The 17,915-nt window shown below is 38.6% G+C and overlaps 1 protein-coding gene across 1 annotated transcript in view; it reads left to right on the forward strand.

The window, feature by feature from the left end:
- pax5 (paired box 5) overlaps positions 1 to 17,565 on the forward strand; it is a 246,713-nt gene extending 229,148 nt beyond the window's left edge. The window contains exon 10 of the mRNA XM_069925912.1: positions 8,654 to 17,565. Coding sequence (XP_069782013.1) covers positions 8,654 to 8,730 — 77 coding nt within the window. The 3' untranslated portion in view covers positions 8,731 to 17,565. The remainder of the gene's footprint in view (positions 1 to 8,653) is intronic.
- Positions 17,566 to 17,915: the final 350 nt, after the last annotated feature.

The following is a 17,915-nucleotide window of genomic DNA, read 5'->3' on the forward strand; positions in this document are numbered from 1 at the left end:
GGTCTAATGGCAGGTCTCTATTAGCCAGGATATTGTACACTCCTCACTTAAAGGTGACTAGAGATGGCAGTAAAGATCTCCCTGAGTCCTTGTCACTAATGCCCACATCCTGAAAATCATTTATTTTAACCATTGGACGAGATAGGCTGTTGAGTGGATGGAAGTTCAGTATCCCACAGATATCCACCCACCTATTCACTTCCTGATTTATCCTCCTGTCCTATCCTCTGAGCCTTTACAGAGGATGTGTTCTCTGGCACTTTCTTACATTTCTAGGCTCATATAGTGTATTTAAAAATAGGTATTTTTATGATGGGCAATAATCTATCCCGTTAGACAATAATTGCACATAAAAATGAACAAGTAAATCACATGTGCAACCAGTTCTTCAGCTCATAAAACATGCCATTTCTAAAAATAAGTAAGTTGTCATTGGATGAAGTCCACATTTGTTTGTGTTGTGGAAATGAGGGGTGGGGTTTCTGTGGCTTTATTAATGTTAGTCATACAATGTTTCACAATCAAGGCCAGATCACTATACCATCTGTTATTAACTCCAAATACCCATTATTTATAAAACTGATATAATTTTGTCTGCATGTTTACACACATCATTCATGCATTTGTGACTGGCATATGTTCTTTGTTTTTGCCAATATCATACCTATTAATAACAGTTGGCCAAAAACCCATTGCCGAACATTTTTCTAAGACGGTCTCTCTTTACAATTCATGGATTGCTTTAAAATCTCAGTTAAGTACAAGAGTTTTTTTCCTGACAACAATAATTCACATTTACATTCCCAATACAACATGACACAAACTGTGTGTCTAATTCTTTCTTTGCCTCTTACAACAATGGCTGGCCCACAAGGTCTCGGGTGATGTATGGTTTTCCAAGCTATGGCGACTCACCGTGGCTATCCATTTCAGTGACAAACGACGAGGAGCTGAGATGCGAATTTTTTGGAGTGCACCAAGAGTATATAGATGGTACTAATATTGATATGAATGAAAATTCAAATAAAATGCTTAAAACTAAGTGTAAATGAACAAACGGGAAGGGAGCTCAAATTGATACTTTAAAAGAACGCTAAATGCAAGTAACAAAATCTAATGAAGAAAAATGATCCAATTTCATGCTCTTTGAATGTGATAACTCCTGTGCCATTTTAGCTCATTACTTTTAACTTGACATAGATCAAGATGAATTTCTTTTGATGCATTGTTCCTATCTCCTCACTGACACCGATATGTCTATACTGTAGAATTTAACTCGAGCTGACAGAATCCCCACTCTAATGCTCCTAACTACTTAAGCATTTATATTTTACAAGGGTATGGGGTCCTTGTATTTGATTGTTTGCCCCATAACTGCTAAAAAAAATTAGGTTACTTTCTGGGCTGAGGTCATGGTTGTCTAGATGTACCATGGCTGATCAAAATGATTTTGACCATTAGGGGTTCTGAAATAGTGTGAGGATAATGGATGCATTATTGAAGTACATTCTTTCATACATTACAAAATAATTGTGGCTGTAGCTGTTCAACAGTGTCAACGCTCCAACCCAGCCTCACAAAATATTTCTGAATGCAATTTTCCTTTTTGCTTCCAAATAGTATTCTGACCACCCACCCAACTTATAAGGACTGATCAGTTGGGGTCATCTATACAGAATGCAAAAAGTGACTTCCACTTTAACTGTGCACTTTCACTTCTTGCTCCAGATGGGAATCTCCAGGCAAGAGATGGAATGGAATAAAGCTCCAGTGACCTGGACCATAGTATATATAACTCCATGGCAGCTGGGGAGTTTAGGTTCAATTAACTAAACCACTTAAAATACTGATCTTGATAAACTACATCCGGTTCACTAATTCCCATCAATAAATTGATCTTAGCCAAAACATTCTGGGGATGTAGGTTAATTGGGTGTAAATTGGGCGGCACAGACTCAAGGGCCAAAATGGCCTGTTACTGCACTGTATGGCTAAATTTTTTAATTCAAACTGGCTTACAGTTAGGTGGCTCCAGACCTGTCCTCTGAGATAGCCTATCAAGTTGCTTAGTACAATATGACTTTGCGATGTACAGTAACTCATCTACCAGTGATAACTTGTCAATTATTGTTAAAACATGTTCCTGCATTATGTTTAAATTGGACTTTGAACAGCTCATCTTAAATGAGAAAGCAATGTATCTCTCATTTCTAAGGTAAGACATTCACCAGCCTGTGATTGCAGGTTGAATTTGATTGAGGATGTTCAATAGAATCACCTGTAACCTATTCCAATGGAGCACAAGATTTATTATGAAGGCCACTACCTTTAAGCTCCTCCTTGAATTCCATTTCCTAGCCACCAACTTAGTCTCTTGCTGGAATCCTTCTAAGGCTGATACCAACTGCATTCTTGCTTTGCCCTGATTTGAGCTTCTAATCCAATTTACTTTCCATCGTTTTGTTCATCTTCTTCTCTGATGAGTCCATCCTGCTGCTGAAAATCTCATCCTTTTATTTTCTTCCCCCTTAACTATTCTTGAACTCTCTTTCTAAGCTTGATGTTCTATTGCGTCACTGGATTCATTGTACGTTGGGTGGGTGGGAAGTATCTGAAAGAGGAATTCTGAATTACTGCAATCCATTGAGCACTGAATTCTTTCAAATTAGCATTGGAATCTTGCCACACCACATTGTGCCACATTAATGTGGGCTGCTTGATTTTTGGCTTCAGGTTCTTGCTTCACAATGAACTTTGCACACAAAGCTTTGTACTCTACTGCAAAATTGTAAACATGATGCAGTATTACCAGAGTACAATGTGCCATCAAATGGGATTAAGTGCAGGTGAGATCTGCATTAAAGTGGAAGCTTATTAGGTTTTGAGGGTGCAGCATTATAACCATATATAACCATATAACCACTTACAGCACAGAACAGGCCAGTTCGGCCCTACTAGTCCATGCCATAACAAATCCCCACCCTCCTAGTCCCACTGACCAGCACCCGGTCCATACCCCTCCAGTCCTCTCCTATCCATGTAACTATCCAGTTTTTCCTTAAATGTAACCAATGATCCCGCCTCGACCACATCTGTCGGAAGCTCATTCCACATCCCCACCACCCTTTGCATAAAGAAATTTCCCCTCATGTTCCCCTTATAATTTTCCCCCTTCAATCTTAAATCATACCCTCTAGTTTGAATCTTCCCCACTCTTAATTGAAAAAGCCTATCCACGTTGACTCTGTCTGTCCCTTTTAAAATCTTAAGCACCTCTATCAAGTCCCCTCTCAATCTTCTACACTCCAGAGAAAAAAGCCCCAGTCTGCACAACCTTTCCCTGTAACTCAAACCTTGAAATCCTGTCAACATTCTCGTGAACCTTCTCTGCACTCTCTCTATTTTGTTTATATCTTTCCTATAATTTGGTGACCAAAACTGTACACAGTACTCCAAATTTGGCCTCACCAATGCCTTGTACAATTTCATCATAACCTCCCTACTCTTGAATTCAAAACTCCATTGTTTGGAAGAACACTGAGGTATGTGTAGGAAGGCAGTCTTCTCTGTGACAATAGAAATCAGGCCTTTCAGAGATGGTAGTCAAGTTGAAGGAAGAGATAGCAGTCATATAATCTTCCTGGGAAAGCACTATTCTCTGAAGGGCAGAATAGCTAACATTTTGAGCAGCAAAGGGACTTGGGATTCTGGTGGTGAAGAAGGTGAATAAAATGCTGGCATTCATTTTTCGAGGAATAGCATACAAGAGCAGGGATGGAATGTTGAGACTCTATAAAGCACTGGTGAGACCTCACTTAGAGTATTGTGTACAGTGTTGGGTGCCTTATTTGAAAAAAAGACATGCTGGTCTTGGAGATTTACTCAAGTGAAGTCAAGAATGAAAGGGTTAGCATTTGGTGAATGATTTTCGGCTCTAGGACTGTACTTGTTGGAGTACAAAAGGATGAATGGGGATCTCATAGAGGCATTTCAAATGCTGAAAGGCCTGGTCAAAGTAGATGTGGCAAGGATGTTTTCCATGGTGGGGGATTCTAGGACAAGCGGGAATAACTTTAATTTAAAACTGAGTGGTGGAAAAATTTCTTCAGTCAGAGGATTGTGAGTCTGTGGAAGTGAAGTCATTGGGGTTTTTAAGGCAGACATTGACTGGTATTTGATTAATCAGAGCATCAAGGGTTATGGGGAGAATGCTGAGGAGTGGGGCTGAGAGGGAGAATGAATAAGCTCATGATTAGAATGGCAGAGCAGACTCGTTGGGCCTAGTTCTGCTACTGTATCTTGTGATCTTATGATCTTGTGAAAAAGACTGTTCATCCTTTTGACTACCCCTTCCTGAAAATTGTGACTGTTAGTTTCAGATGGGCCTCTTTAAGTCAAATTCTTAAGTGAAATATCTTGAGCTTGCCTCTTTCCAATTTGCTATCTGAGCACTGTGTGTGTGTGTGTGTGTGTGTGTGTGTGTGTGTGTGTGTGTTTGTGTACATGTGCTTGTGGAGCCACAAAAAAAATGTTGCATTAGCTCTTTGGTTGGAGCTATATTCTTTCCCCACATGCTTTTTGCCTGCTTTGTAGTAAAGTTACCAGACTCTGTGATGTCCATTCATCTGCTTGATACAATATTTTTGAAGGGATGACTTGTGCCAGTTTCAAACAATATGATTGAACATGTGGTAATGGCCTTGAACTTTGGAGGCTCATTGCAAAGTGAAAATAGGTCCCATTAATATGAATACATCTCTTTGTTTATCCCAGGTCTAATGGAAGTATGACATTGAAGTGAGAGTTCATATGATCCTATTGAAGATAGGCACCCCTTTGATAGGATTTGTGGGAACAAATTCATAGTGTAGTCTGAAAAGATGTCTTGCTTTCACCATTCCATCAATATGCTTTCCAATATATTATTTTTACATACAGTCTGATGTGTGACTTTCAATAAATAATCTTGGAGTGCTGTTAATTAACAGAAGCCATCATTGACATTCTGACTAGTGCTCCTAAGGCTAGTAAATGTAGGCTATAGTGTGAAATGAATGGTTCTAAGATTCCTTCTGCAGATAAGTGATTTTACTAAATTTATATTTGCAAATACACCAAAGAATCTTTAGGAGATATCCTATGCTCCGAATCTCCTATTGCACTTTTTATTTTAATTGTAGAAGTTAGAATTATTTTGTGATTTAAAAATGCTCCTACTTCTCTACAGAACCAAATCTTCCAGATTTTGTTCTCAAGGATTTGCTATTATTATTTTTGACATAAATAAGACAATACATCAACTACCTTGTGGTGCAGCAAACAACAAAACACTCAAAAGACTGTACTATAGGCTTTAATCAGCTTAAAGTGGAAGGCACTGAATATGTGTGTAGCCCGACTAGTTTAGGAAAGGGCCGACTCTAGTCTTTATATGGGCCGGTGATTGACAGTCGCCAAGGTAGTACCAGCCTCCCAGGTTACCTACCTGCAGGTACAATGCTTGCCCCCTGCAGTAGGCCAGTAGGACTGTGGCTGTAGTAGTGGTCATATTGTGGTGGTCATATCACCTTGAATGTTTAACCAATGACCTGGCTGCTACAGTGAACTAAGGTGCAGTTAGTTACATGCTTCACAGAAACATTTTCTATAAAGTGCACCACCCAAGAAAAACTGTTGAACATTTTGAATGTTACGTTGGAGAGTTCTTCTATTCAGATAATACTCATAGGATTTATTTCTATGTTGTTTTTTTAAACTGATGGGTAAAGAAATAAAATGCATTTATTCATTGCCTTTTGTGTGTTCAGGAAGCCTCAAAGTACTTCACAGGTAAAGTACAAATTTTGAAATGTAATTCCTAATGCAATGTAAGCATATTGGCTCAGAATAATTGTATTAATATACACATTATAGAAAGTGCAGATAAGTTGCCTTGAAACCTGTGGTATTCTACAGCTGCCATTCTCAACTTTTTGGCTATGGGCCAAAGTTTATGGGCCCCATTTCCTGTGAAGCAGACAAGTTTTGTTTTTTTCATTACTTCTCTTCTACCAACTACAATAAAACAAACAAAAAATCTTTATGATATGTGAGGTGAAAAGAAAACAAGGCTTTTATTTAAATGTGCTGTGGCCCCTGTTGAAAATGGCTGTTCTACAGGACTCCAACCTTTCTCATTTTTAATATTATTCTTTCTCAATTTAATCTTCCTTCTCTCTCTCTCTCTGTTCATGATTTTACAATGTATTTTCCATCACCTTTAGATCACCATGCTTTTAAATTTTGTCCATTAGATAGATACTCTATCAGTTACTCTGTTAACTCTGATCTCCAACACCCTATTTCAGTCAATATATCACTGTTAACTCATACTTCAGCAACTCATTGGGCATTGTTTTGCAGATGAAAATGTAGTTAATGATCCATATTGATGCATGTTATATGGTAATTGAATTTGACCTGATATACTTTCATTGAGAGTTGAATGTTGGCCAAAACATTTGAAGAACTGCCCAATGTTCTCTTTAGTATTGTGAAAATTTACCAGCCAGAATACTCTCTATGAAGTTTATGAAAGTCTTTGGTGACATATTGAATCTCCGCAGACACCTCACAAAGTATAGCCACTGGCGAGCCTACTTTGCGATTGCATCAACATGGAGACTCCAGGACAGATCCTAAGAGATGTTGAAACCCAGGATTTGAAGTTTTTGACCCTCTCCACTACTGAGCCCTCAATGAAGGCTGGGTCGTGTTCCCCTGACTTTCACCTGAAGTCCACAATCATCTCCTTGGTTTTGCTGAAATTGACTGCCAGGTTGTTGTTGTTACACCATTCTCCAACTCTCAGGACAAGAATAAACTCTAGAGGGCTGTTAACTCGGCCTGCAATATCACAGGCACTAGACTTCACTCCACCGAGGACATCTACATAAGGTGGTGTCTTAAAATAGCAGCATCTACCCTCAAAGACTCCCCCACCACCCATACCATGCCCTCATCACTCTGCTGCCATTGGGGTAAAAGGTTCAGGAGCCTAAAGACAAGCACTCAACGACACAGGGACATCTTCATCCCCTGCTGCCATCAGATTCCTGAATGATCAATGAACCAAAGACACTGCCTTACTTTTCGTGCACTATTATTTTAATATTTTTATATAGTAATGTTGCAATATAGTTATAATTTGAATATTTGGGCTATGATGCTATCACAAACATCAAATATTATGAGTTGTTTATGACAATGAATTCTGATTCTGATTCTGTCACTTCATCATCTGCATTCAGACCTGTTCTTTTTCCATGGGGTTTTCTTTAATCTGGCTTTTAATGGTTTTTGGGCAGAAGTAAATAATATCATTTTAAGGTCCAGGGATCGCAATGTTACCCTTCCACCATAGGGCTTAGTGAGAGATAAAAGTTTTCCTTTGTTGTAAGGGTCCAATGTAAAATGGGGTTGGATTGACTCAATAGAATCCCAATTGAGAAAAGTTTCTCATGCAGACATGTTTAGAGACTGGATCAACCTCCCAATCCTGCCGGGAAAAAATACTGCAATAGCTAGGAATGTGGAGAGGAAGTTTAATAGAAGGTATTTTTTTTTATTTGTGTTGAGGCACTTTGTTACAGCAAGATCTAAAATAACAACTTAAATAAATTTATCAAAGCACTTCAATGTCATCATGCCCGAGGTATGTTTACTTGATGTAATCTGCCTTGAGTTGTTTCTCCACTTTTTATCCTCCTAATTGTACACTCCCTTCTTTATCAACTAACATGTCATGCTAATGTTAATAGGGAAGAGTGAAGGAGGCAATTTTTCTTAAAAGGAATTAAATGCACATCAGAACTGCTGGGTTTAGGGATAAAAATCATGTTATGTATAACATAATGGGTAAGCAATGAAGGATGTTAGGTGTTTTCTGATCAGCTGTTTGCAATGAATGGATGAGGGAAATGTTTCTTTATGTTTATGTGTAAAATTCATTAAGGGTTCAAGTTTATTTATTTAGCTGAATATTTTGCATAAACAATTTTATAAATGAAATAGTTTTTTTTTCTGTGATCGCTGATCCTGCAGGCCCACAATGATCCAAAAATCGCGAAAGGCAGTATCTATATTTGTTGTCAATTTCAAAATGAATATGCCATTTTGTACACAATGGCCAAGCAGTAGTTCAAACTACTTTATATCTGGATCGATGTCCTGCAGCGTACTGCTGCACGGGGTGGAGGTGGTTATGCAATTATGCCCTGCACTCGATGAGGTTTATGTGCATTGATTAATATCAATCAGGGGCTGAGGGCCATGAATTTTCACCAGCGTTCATTTCAAGAGACGTGCTTGACTGGAGAAACGGTACTTTGAATATGCATCTTTCTGGCCATGTTTATATTTATAATTGACAAATGCTCCAGGAGGACAGGGTATTTGTTCACTTTCTTGTCCTTGCATTTTCAGTTTTAATCACTTATTGTATAAAATGAGACAACAATGGCCAAAGTTAATCCAAATAGGCAGTGGTTTGGAAATGGTCGACACTATGCACGTCTGTTCAGATTTCCTTACAGAGCAGTCAGTCATGGTCCTACATAATGTGAACTACTTTCCCTCTGTCTGTTATTCTAACTCTGGTGTTGTTCTCTCTCAGGTTCCCCCTATTATTACAGCACCACAGCCCGTGGGTCAGCACCCGCTGCCGCTACCGCAGCCTACGACCGTCACTAGCCAGGGTGGGGGGGGGTGCACGGGCTACAGGTAGTGAAGAAATTGTGCACTTACAACACATATCAATCAGGTCTGAGACAACAGGAAATGTGTGATGCTGAGAAGGTCAGATGTGAACTTCCTGCAGGATAATCAAACTCCCTCTCGGAACGACTGCTGCCAAACGCTTGCTGTTTTCACTGCAGAACAACGGAAACTGCTGACCTCGGACGCAACCTGATAATTATCCAAGCAACAAACAGAGTCCATCCACTTATAATTGAAGAAAGGCTGTTCATTTTTGTTTAAATATTTAAAAATATGATTTATTAGGAAATTGATATTTTATTCTATATAATTATTTTTCTGGAAAATGATTTCACAATGAAAGGCAGCGGAGGGCTGCCCATATTTAAAACTATGACCTTAATTACTGAATCACTGCACTTGAATACTTGCGGACTGTTATTAACATGAGAGAAGGTATCTATACATTAATGGCACACTGCATCTTATCACGAGATCCTCCTCCTTGACCCTCTCTGTATTGGGACAAAATACACTTAAAGAATAACTTCATTCAAATGGTTAAGTTTTCCAAAGTAGTTTAAAAGATGCAGAGAATATTGCACTTGCTTCCAGTATGTGAATTCAGAGTTTATCAACATAACAGTTGGAAATGATAATTTGATAATTTTAAAATGTATTTTTGTAAGGGGAGTTTCTAAATTACCAAGTAGTGCAGCAGAGAGGGTCAATTGGAACTGAATCAGAATCGATCTTGCACTGATGGCCATAAAATCACAGGATATCAGGAATACTGAGCAGGTACTGAACAACCCAATCATGCTGAAAACCAGACAAGGCCACGTACAACGGTATAATGTGCAAGGCATCCATTTTAAAACTACTTTTGAGTGTGTGAGTTTTCATATCGACATAAAGTGTTCCGTTAAAGAGGTGCAGGAAATGTGATGCAACAAACTTGACACGGAAGCCAGTACAGACTCCTGTGGTAAAGTCTGGCTGGCAGGTTAGAGCACAAGTCAACTACAGGACCAGTCCTGTGCCTAAGAGGGAAAGGCAAGGAGTAAGTGTTGTGATCAGGGTTGGGTGGGTGAAGGTGTCCTGGTGATATAAAAAAAATCTCTCTTGCTCTTTCCAGCCCATAAATCCCTTTAAAACTTATCATCCTTTTATCTCTGGTGATGTCCGTCAGCTTGTTTTGACTTTGTCAGGAGCTGAGCTCCCAGTCTCTACCCATCCCCATCCTGTTGAGATTGCAGGTCACCTCACTTCCTTCCTTCCATGGGGTATAGTTGGAAGGAAACAGAATCAATGGGTGAATCCATCACTTGTTAAATATTCAACAGACCCTAACATGTCTGCATTGTCTAAAGTTAATTGTATTGGGATTGTAGGTCTATTGGGTGTAATTGGGCTAGTGGGCCACAAGGCTCTGTTACAACGTTGTATGTCTGTATGTCAGTTACCTTGAGTGAGTAATAATGCCTGGCTCTACTTCTCTTGATTCCCCCACTTCCCGTTACCAACAAGTTGTCAAGCTGTTTGTCCATCATTCAGTCATGGATTAGCACGAATGCCTTTATCTTAGTTTTGACAAGATAAAACCATAGCCTTTGATTCCTGCCATTTTCTCTGAGCCTTTTCTCAATAGCAACTATCTGAGGCTGAACCAGCCTTGCAACCATGGTATCAAATTTCACCCCAAGACTTGTTAAAGCCATGCCAACATAAAGAGAGCCTATATCCCCTCTGTTGCATTGTTTGACTGTTCTTCACCTTAGATCATCTGTTGCCAAAACTCTCATTAATGCCTTGATTTCCTCTAAACTTGATTATTCCAGTACTCCTGACCAACTTTCCATGTTTATATCCTCTGTAAATTTGTCATCCAAAACTCGTGTCCTAATTTGAACTATTTCTTCACCCATCACCTTTGACCTGCTTGACCTACATGGGCTCCTGATTTCATCATTTCCCTTCAAGCCCCAACCAATCTTTTCTATCTCATTCAGCCATACAATCCTCAGAGACACCTGTCTTCCTCCAGCTGTGAGTTCCATCTCTGTTATTTTAAATGACAGAGGCACTAAGCCCTGGAATATCTTCCCTGAGCCTTCTTGCTTTCCTCTCTCCATTTCCTCTTTTGATACTCCTCTTAAAGCCTACCATATCCTACTCTTACTTAGTGTTATTGTTCCTTTTTTGGCAGACTCATATGATGTTTTACTGCATTAAAGTTGCTGTTATTGGCATCGTAGAATTAGAGAGGGCCATTCAACCAATCCTTCTGTCAGAGTGATTGTGCAGACTCATTCTCCAGTTCCTCTCCAATGATGCTACATGTTTTTCTTCCTCCAAATCTGCATCTTTTTTTCTTTTTGAAAGCTTGTCTGAGTCTAGTTCTTTCTACCTCCCTTTCATGCTTTAATATAACCACTTGCTGAATGGAAAGACTTTTTCCACATCTCTCCTCTGATTCCTTTTCTTGTCTCCTTATGTCTTTGCCTCCTGGACCTCAGATCTCCCATCAATGGATCAGTTTCAATTTATTTACTCTGTCTCATCATTTGTTGATTATTTTACTACTTGTTTCAGCTTTCTACTTTGTCAGGAGTTTGCGGAGGTTTAGTATGATGCCAGAAGCCCTGGCAAATTTCCATGGAAGTGTAGTGGTCTAACCCCTGCATCACGGTCTGGTATGGAAACACCAATACTGAGTGTAAAGCCCTCTAAAAAGAACAATCCCAGTTTTTCCAATTGATCAATGTCACAAATCTCTCGTCCCCGGGAGCATTTCAGCATTCATTTTATGCCCTCTCTAAGGTCTTGCTAAAATGCCTTACTCAGAATTAGACGCAACAACCCCTTCCTGGTAAAAACGAATGTTTTGTAGAGTTTTAACTTTTCTTTTGTGTTTGTATCTGTGCCTCAATTAATAGAGCCTTGGATCCTTCAAGCATCTATAACTTACTCTGCCACTTTCAAAGATTTGTGCGTATTTTCTCCTAATTTGTTTGGTTCCCATTCCCACCATAGAATCAGATCCTATTTAACTGAAGAAAAATACTGGAGAAACACACCACATCACACAGCATTCTTTATGGAAAAGATGCATAACCAATGTTTTGGGCCTGTGTCATTTGTCTGAATGGCTGTCTTCTTTTTGCTCATAGCTTGACAAAGGGCACAGGCCCGAAATGTTGGCTATGTATCTTTGCCATAAAGAGCACTATATAACCTGCTGAGTTTTTCCAGCACATTTGTGTATTAAACTACATTCATAGCATCTGCAGACTTTCTTGTTTAACTTATTTTACTGGATTATCATAAAAACATTTGATTTATTAATATCCATCTGGGAAATAATTGCTCGATTCTTACTCTTTCTGGATTACAGGATTCTGTCCACTAATGTGGTGGACTCTTAACTGTTCTCTGAAGTGGCCTCAATATCCTTTCAATCCTCTTAAGTCATAAACAATTCATTTAGTTAGTTAAACATGATTCTCTTTTGATAAGTCCATGCTAGCTGTCCTTATTATTCCACATTTCTCCAAGAGACATTATTGTGTGAAATCATTGTCTGGTAGCTTCTTCACCATTAAGGCTAAATTAATTGCAGTTCCTGAATTTTTTCCTGCATCCCCTTCTGAACAAGTGTATCACATTTGTAATTCATCAGTCCTCTGGAATCCCCTCCCTGTCTAAGGATAGTTGAAAGACTGTGGCCAGAACTTTGCAGTTTTTGCTTTCACCTCTTTCACCCCGAGGGTGCATCCAATATGGGTCTGGTGATTTAAGTATAGATACAGACAGCATTTAAAGAATTCCCATCAGATTTTAGTTCACTCAAGATTTCAAGTAACTTCTCTCCTTCTAACTTTAGCAGTATCTTTTCTTTAGGAAAGATAGATGAAAAGTAATTATTGAATTACTTGGTTAGTGCAATGCCTTTACAGCGCAAATGATCGGGATTGGGGTTCAAAAATCCTGCACTCTCTGTGAGGAGATTGTACATACTCCCCGCGTCTGCATGGATTTTCCCTGAGTGCTTTGCTTTCCTCCCACCATTTGGAATGTACTGAGGGTATAGGTTAATTGGGTGTAAATTGGGAGGCATGGACTCATGGCTGAATGGCATGTTTCTGTGCTGTATGTCTAAATTTACATTTATTTCCTCTGCCTTGGCTTCTGCCATACATAAATCTTTCTTTTGGCCTTGCGTCCCTCTTACCACACATTTATGCCTATTGTAGACTTTATGATTTGTTGATTTATAGGATACACTTGCACTCTGTCTTTGCCTCTCATTTCTTTGCCCTCTTCCACACTAATCTTTCTTTATTCAGCCTTGTTGTTTTTAATATCAATCTGATATATGTTACACTGTTTCATCTCACACTATCTCTATTAGTATGCAGTGGGCTTTGGCTCTGGTTACACTCCCTTTTGCCTCATTGCCATATTCATAAATTGCATATAATCCATCTCCTTTGTTTAAGTAGCAATTTCTTTGCTTAGAGTTTGCCCTCTAATTTTTGATACTGGTTTACTCTGTGAAGTTTTCAACCCAAAACAAACACCAATGTTAAATATAAGTAGATGCTATTAATAGAGTAGATTCATTGATGTAGATGTAGCCAATTCAATTCTTGAGTGAGCACTGTCTTCCTGAATCTCCAATGTTTGTTGCTACTGGTAATCATATTGATACCATTTTACATTTCATATCTTGGACATATTTTCTTCATTGATAAATTAACTTATAAGCAGTTTTGCTTATATATGAACTGCATGGGTTGGAAGTGAGAATGATTTTAAACAAGACCTGCAATTCATGAGTATTATCGTATACTTTCCCTCCACTATATTTCCTAGATTAAATCAGCTCTGGGTGAAATCACTGTTTATGATCTTGGTTACAATGAATCAGTCCATTCAAGTAAATTATGTTAAATATGTGGAAATACAAGGAAGGAAAATATATCTGGTTTATCAAGCCTGCCCCCAAAATGTCTGAAGAATTGCAATTAGATGTAGCCCCTCTCTCCCTCCACCAACATTCAGGGCATCTGGGAGCAACAAATGCAGATAAACACAGGAGAGTAATTGGGGGAAAAATCTGGAACTCCTAGCTCTTGTAAAATACTCCAGGAGAACACAATAATTATGCAGATGTTCGCTTGTGTTCCAGCTACTTTTTCCAACTGGATTCATTCCCTCACTGAGGAGCTGGTCCAGTTTACTTCTTAAGGTTAGCTGCTGGTCACGGTTTATCAGACTTCTCCCTCTGGCCACATAAGATCTGAGCTTACCCTCCAATCATGGTAGAAATATGGATCATTTCACTCCAGCTACTCAGAACAATGTGAATATGCTGCACATTATCACAATTAATAAAGTATGATCCAGCTGGAACATGGAGTGTTAACAGTCAACTCCTGGCAGCTTGTGGATCAAATGTTTATTTACTGATATTGTACATGTATTAATAGCAAAATAACTTAATTCACAAGCCTATCACTTGAAATATCTGAACTCTGTAGTTTAAACCAACCATTCTTAAAGTGGAGAAAATACATTGTAAAATCAGGAACTTAAACAGAGAGGGAGAGAGAGAAAGGAAGATTAAAATGAGAAAAGATGGAGTCCTGTAGAGCAGCCATTCTCAACAGGGGCCTTATGCCCCCCCCCCCCCCTCAACCCGGAGGCAACAACACATTTAAGTAAAAGCCTTTATTTCTTTTCACCTTGTGTAACAATTTTTTTTGGTTTTTTTGTGTAGTCAGTAGGAGTTAAGTATGGAAAAAAACAAAACTGACTGCTTCACAGGGAAGGGGACCCATAAACTTTGATCAGTCCTGGGTGCAGGGTGCAAAGGTTCAGAATGGCTGATATAGCAGTACCAGGAGCATCTTTTATTTTCCATCTTTGTTGGCAATGTGAATTCTGATTGGGTTCAGAGGTCATTTCCCATGTTACACCTGCTTCAGTGATCTACATATAAAGCCAATTGCACTTGTGAAAATCCTTGAAAGCAGCTTCAATCAGCTTCCAGCACTCATGGGAGTAACTTTCCTAACAAAAATCAAATGTCAAGATAAACAATGACAAGGAATCCTTTTAACTCAACCTGCTGGGTGGGAAATGGGCAGTTTGAGGTCCAGTTCCTGATTTACAAATTGTATAATTTTGTCGTGTCTGGACTTGAATGAACTGAAATCAACAGCTTTCTCCCTTTGATTCCATCAGGGAACAGAGTAGATGAAAATTGTCCCAATATGGTAGAATTTCACTGTCATAATTTCCTATGGAGAAGAAGAAATAACATTTCACTCTTTCTGAAACAACATTAATTTGAACCATCAGTGTCCTTCAACAATCTTGCTCCTGACCAGGAGAAGATTATATACTCTCCTCTGGCCAAACACTTTAACTAATTTAACTGAGCTTAGAGGAAATTCATGCAAGTCATGGTTCCCTTTTACTGAAGGCACCACAAGCCACATATAAGCAAGCAGTGGACTTGAAACTTAAACCCACATCAGTTAAATTTAGTATCAGCCATCTTCTACAGATGCATTCAATTTGTCCTACAGACAAATAGAAGAGTGAGTACTGAGATTAAACTTATTAAACATTACATACCAAATTTCATGCAACCGTATAGGTCAAAATGTTAAATGGGTAATGGAAAATTAGCAACCAAGTAAAATAAAATTGAAGGGCAATAATGTAGAACAGGCCACTAATTAGCTGTGGCCATTTTGATGTTACCTCTCAAGACCAAATTTCACACAAATCTATGCCTCAAAAATTTATTCTTGTGGATAACAGTAAACATGTTAGCTTCTGAAATTCTAACTTCAATTGAATTTAAAATTCAGAGGCAGAGTTGAACTCTATCCAATAAGTGTGACCAATCAAGGATTAATCAATCTCTCTCTCTCTCACACACATACACACACACTTACTTACTTACGGGATTACACATAATCTTTCTTATCCATTCTACCAGTAAACAACATTTTAACATTTCACAAATCATTACACAAGTTTGGTAAATTCTTAACCAAGTTGAGTTCTGGATTATTCCTTGGAACCTTGGCTGAGGTGTGAATTCACCTTCCATTGATTCAGCGCAATTCCATTTCCCAATGGTACACAAGTTGCTTCAATTTCACCTGATAATATCGCATGACAGCAGACATTTTCCAAAGCTTGTACTTTTGGCATTGTTTACTATGTATCAGTTCCATAATGTAAACAGAGGAAAACAGGGAGCACTTCCTTCTACTCATGCAGTTCTTGACAATGTTTACTACCAATGGGATTCTGTGTATGGTCCAATGAGAAAAGGGATGATGATGTCATGCTTCTTGTCTTGATCTAGTAATTCAAATGACTGCAAATCCCACCAGAACAGAAACAAAAATTATTTCTGAAAAATGTGGACTTGGCAGCAGGAAAATAGCTGAAGGATTATTTGAAAATCATAATTGTTTCCATAATCTCTTTCAGGGAAGGGAATCTACCAGCTCAGACTAATCCTCTGTGGTTGGCTCTTAATGTCTCTAAAGCAACCAAGCTTTAGAGATGAGCCATAAATTAGGTCCCCTCTTTACTCAGCTTGACAGGTTGGGAAGATTCATCGACTTTTCTTCTCTCTCACCCACTCCCAGGTAATCCATAAATTCTGCTCAGCACTATCATTTTGAAACGATTTCAATAATTAGTCATTAATAATAAGTTATTAAAGTTCAACAAGTGCTGTCACTTCATTTTAAAATATGTTTCTTTCCCTCATTTGGTTCCTGCAGGTCAATTCTAATGACTTGCTTCAGACCAGCGTGACAGGCATTTAGATTTCCCACTCTGTGATTGATTGCTTGGAGCTACAGACCAGTGTCACAGGTTGACCTTCCCTCCTGCATTTCTCCTTTTCTCTTGTCCTTTATGGCATCCCTCAGCCCTTCAGGTGGTTTCCCTCAATGACCTGCTTGAGATCGGGAAATTGACACCCAGGACTCAGGAATGTGAGACCTTGTCCTTTTGTTTGGAGACCTGCAGTTCAATTGTGCCAGGGTGCCTGATCTTTCTCTCTCAATGGCCTTCTACCCATTCCAAATATATTTCTCCCTTCGGAACACCCTCCCAAACTGGGATAGATACACTAGCATGGGCATGAGTGTACACAACATCATAACAAATAAATTTTAAAAAAACGAGAAGAAAAGGCAGCTTGAAATCTTATAAGTAACACTTCTTTCGTGTCATGTATGCCTAATGCATTCAACCAAAGGTCACTTGACCTATCGTATAGAAACCTTGTACAGTAAATATACAAATATTATGACATTCTTGTGAAAATAACTGCCTTTAAAGGGTGGAGACAAAAAAAGAAAGTTGCTTCCAACAGGAAATGCTTCTTTAAACTCATGTTTTTCTATCTGTTTTTGTAGGATGTAATTTACAGACTGAACGGAATTCTTGTTGTTTTTATTTTGTGCTGTGTGTGTTGCTTTCTTGTGAAATAACATTTGAATGTAATGACTGCAGTGCCAATTTGCCAAAGATATCTGATATTTTTCTTTCTCATTATTGCAATACTGGGATTTGTGCTTTCTGTTCCAAGTAAACTGTTGAATGCATCCTGAGTTTTCTAATATTAGATTTAGCTAAAAGTACCACGCAATAAGATGGGAGTAGATTCAATGTATGTGTGTTCACAAGGACGATTGTTTGTGACCTGTCGATGTATGTAATCTTAATATAAGAATAATTATTTGTAAATATTTACTATAATTTTATTGGTTCATACATAAGAATATAAGTAAACTTTTTTTTAAGTTCAATGTATTTATGCTTGGTTAACTTCTGAGTGGTGATTTTTATTTCTAATTCTATGCACCATACATCAGGAAGAATTTCAAGGTTGTGAAAGGGGTGGATAATTAATTTATCAGATCATCAGCCAGGGATGCAGGCCTTCAGCTTATTTAAATTTAAAAAAATACATTACCAACATTGTAGAAGCCAATTCTGGACACTGAAACCTGTACTGCCCAATTGCACCTAATTAACCTACTGGTCCCATCCATATTTGGTGTATTCCAGGTGCAGTCTCACCCAAGCCTTGTACAGCTGCATCATGATGTCCCAGTTTTGAACTCAGTATC

Source organism: Narcine bancroftii, chromosome 1, assembly GCF_036971445.1.
Source record: "Narcine bancroftii isolate sNarBan1 chromosome 1, sNarBan1.hap1, whole genome shotgun sequence".
Taxonomy (NCBI): Eukaryota; Metazoa; Chordata; class Chondrichthyes; order Torpediniformes; family Narcinidae; genus Narcine; species Narcine bancroftii.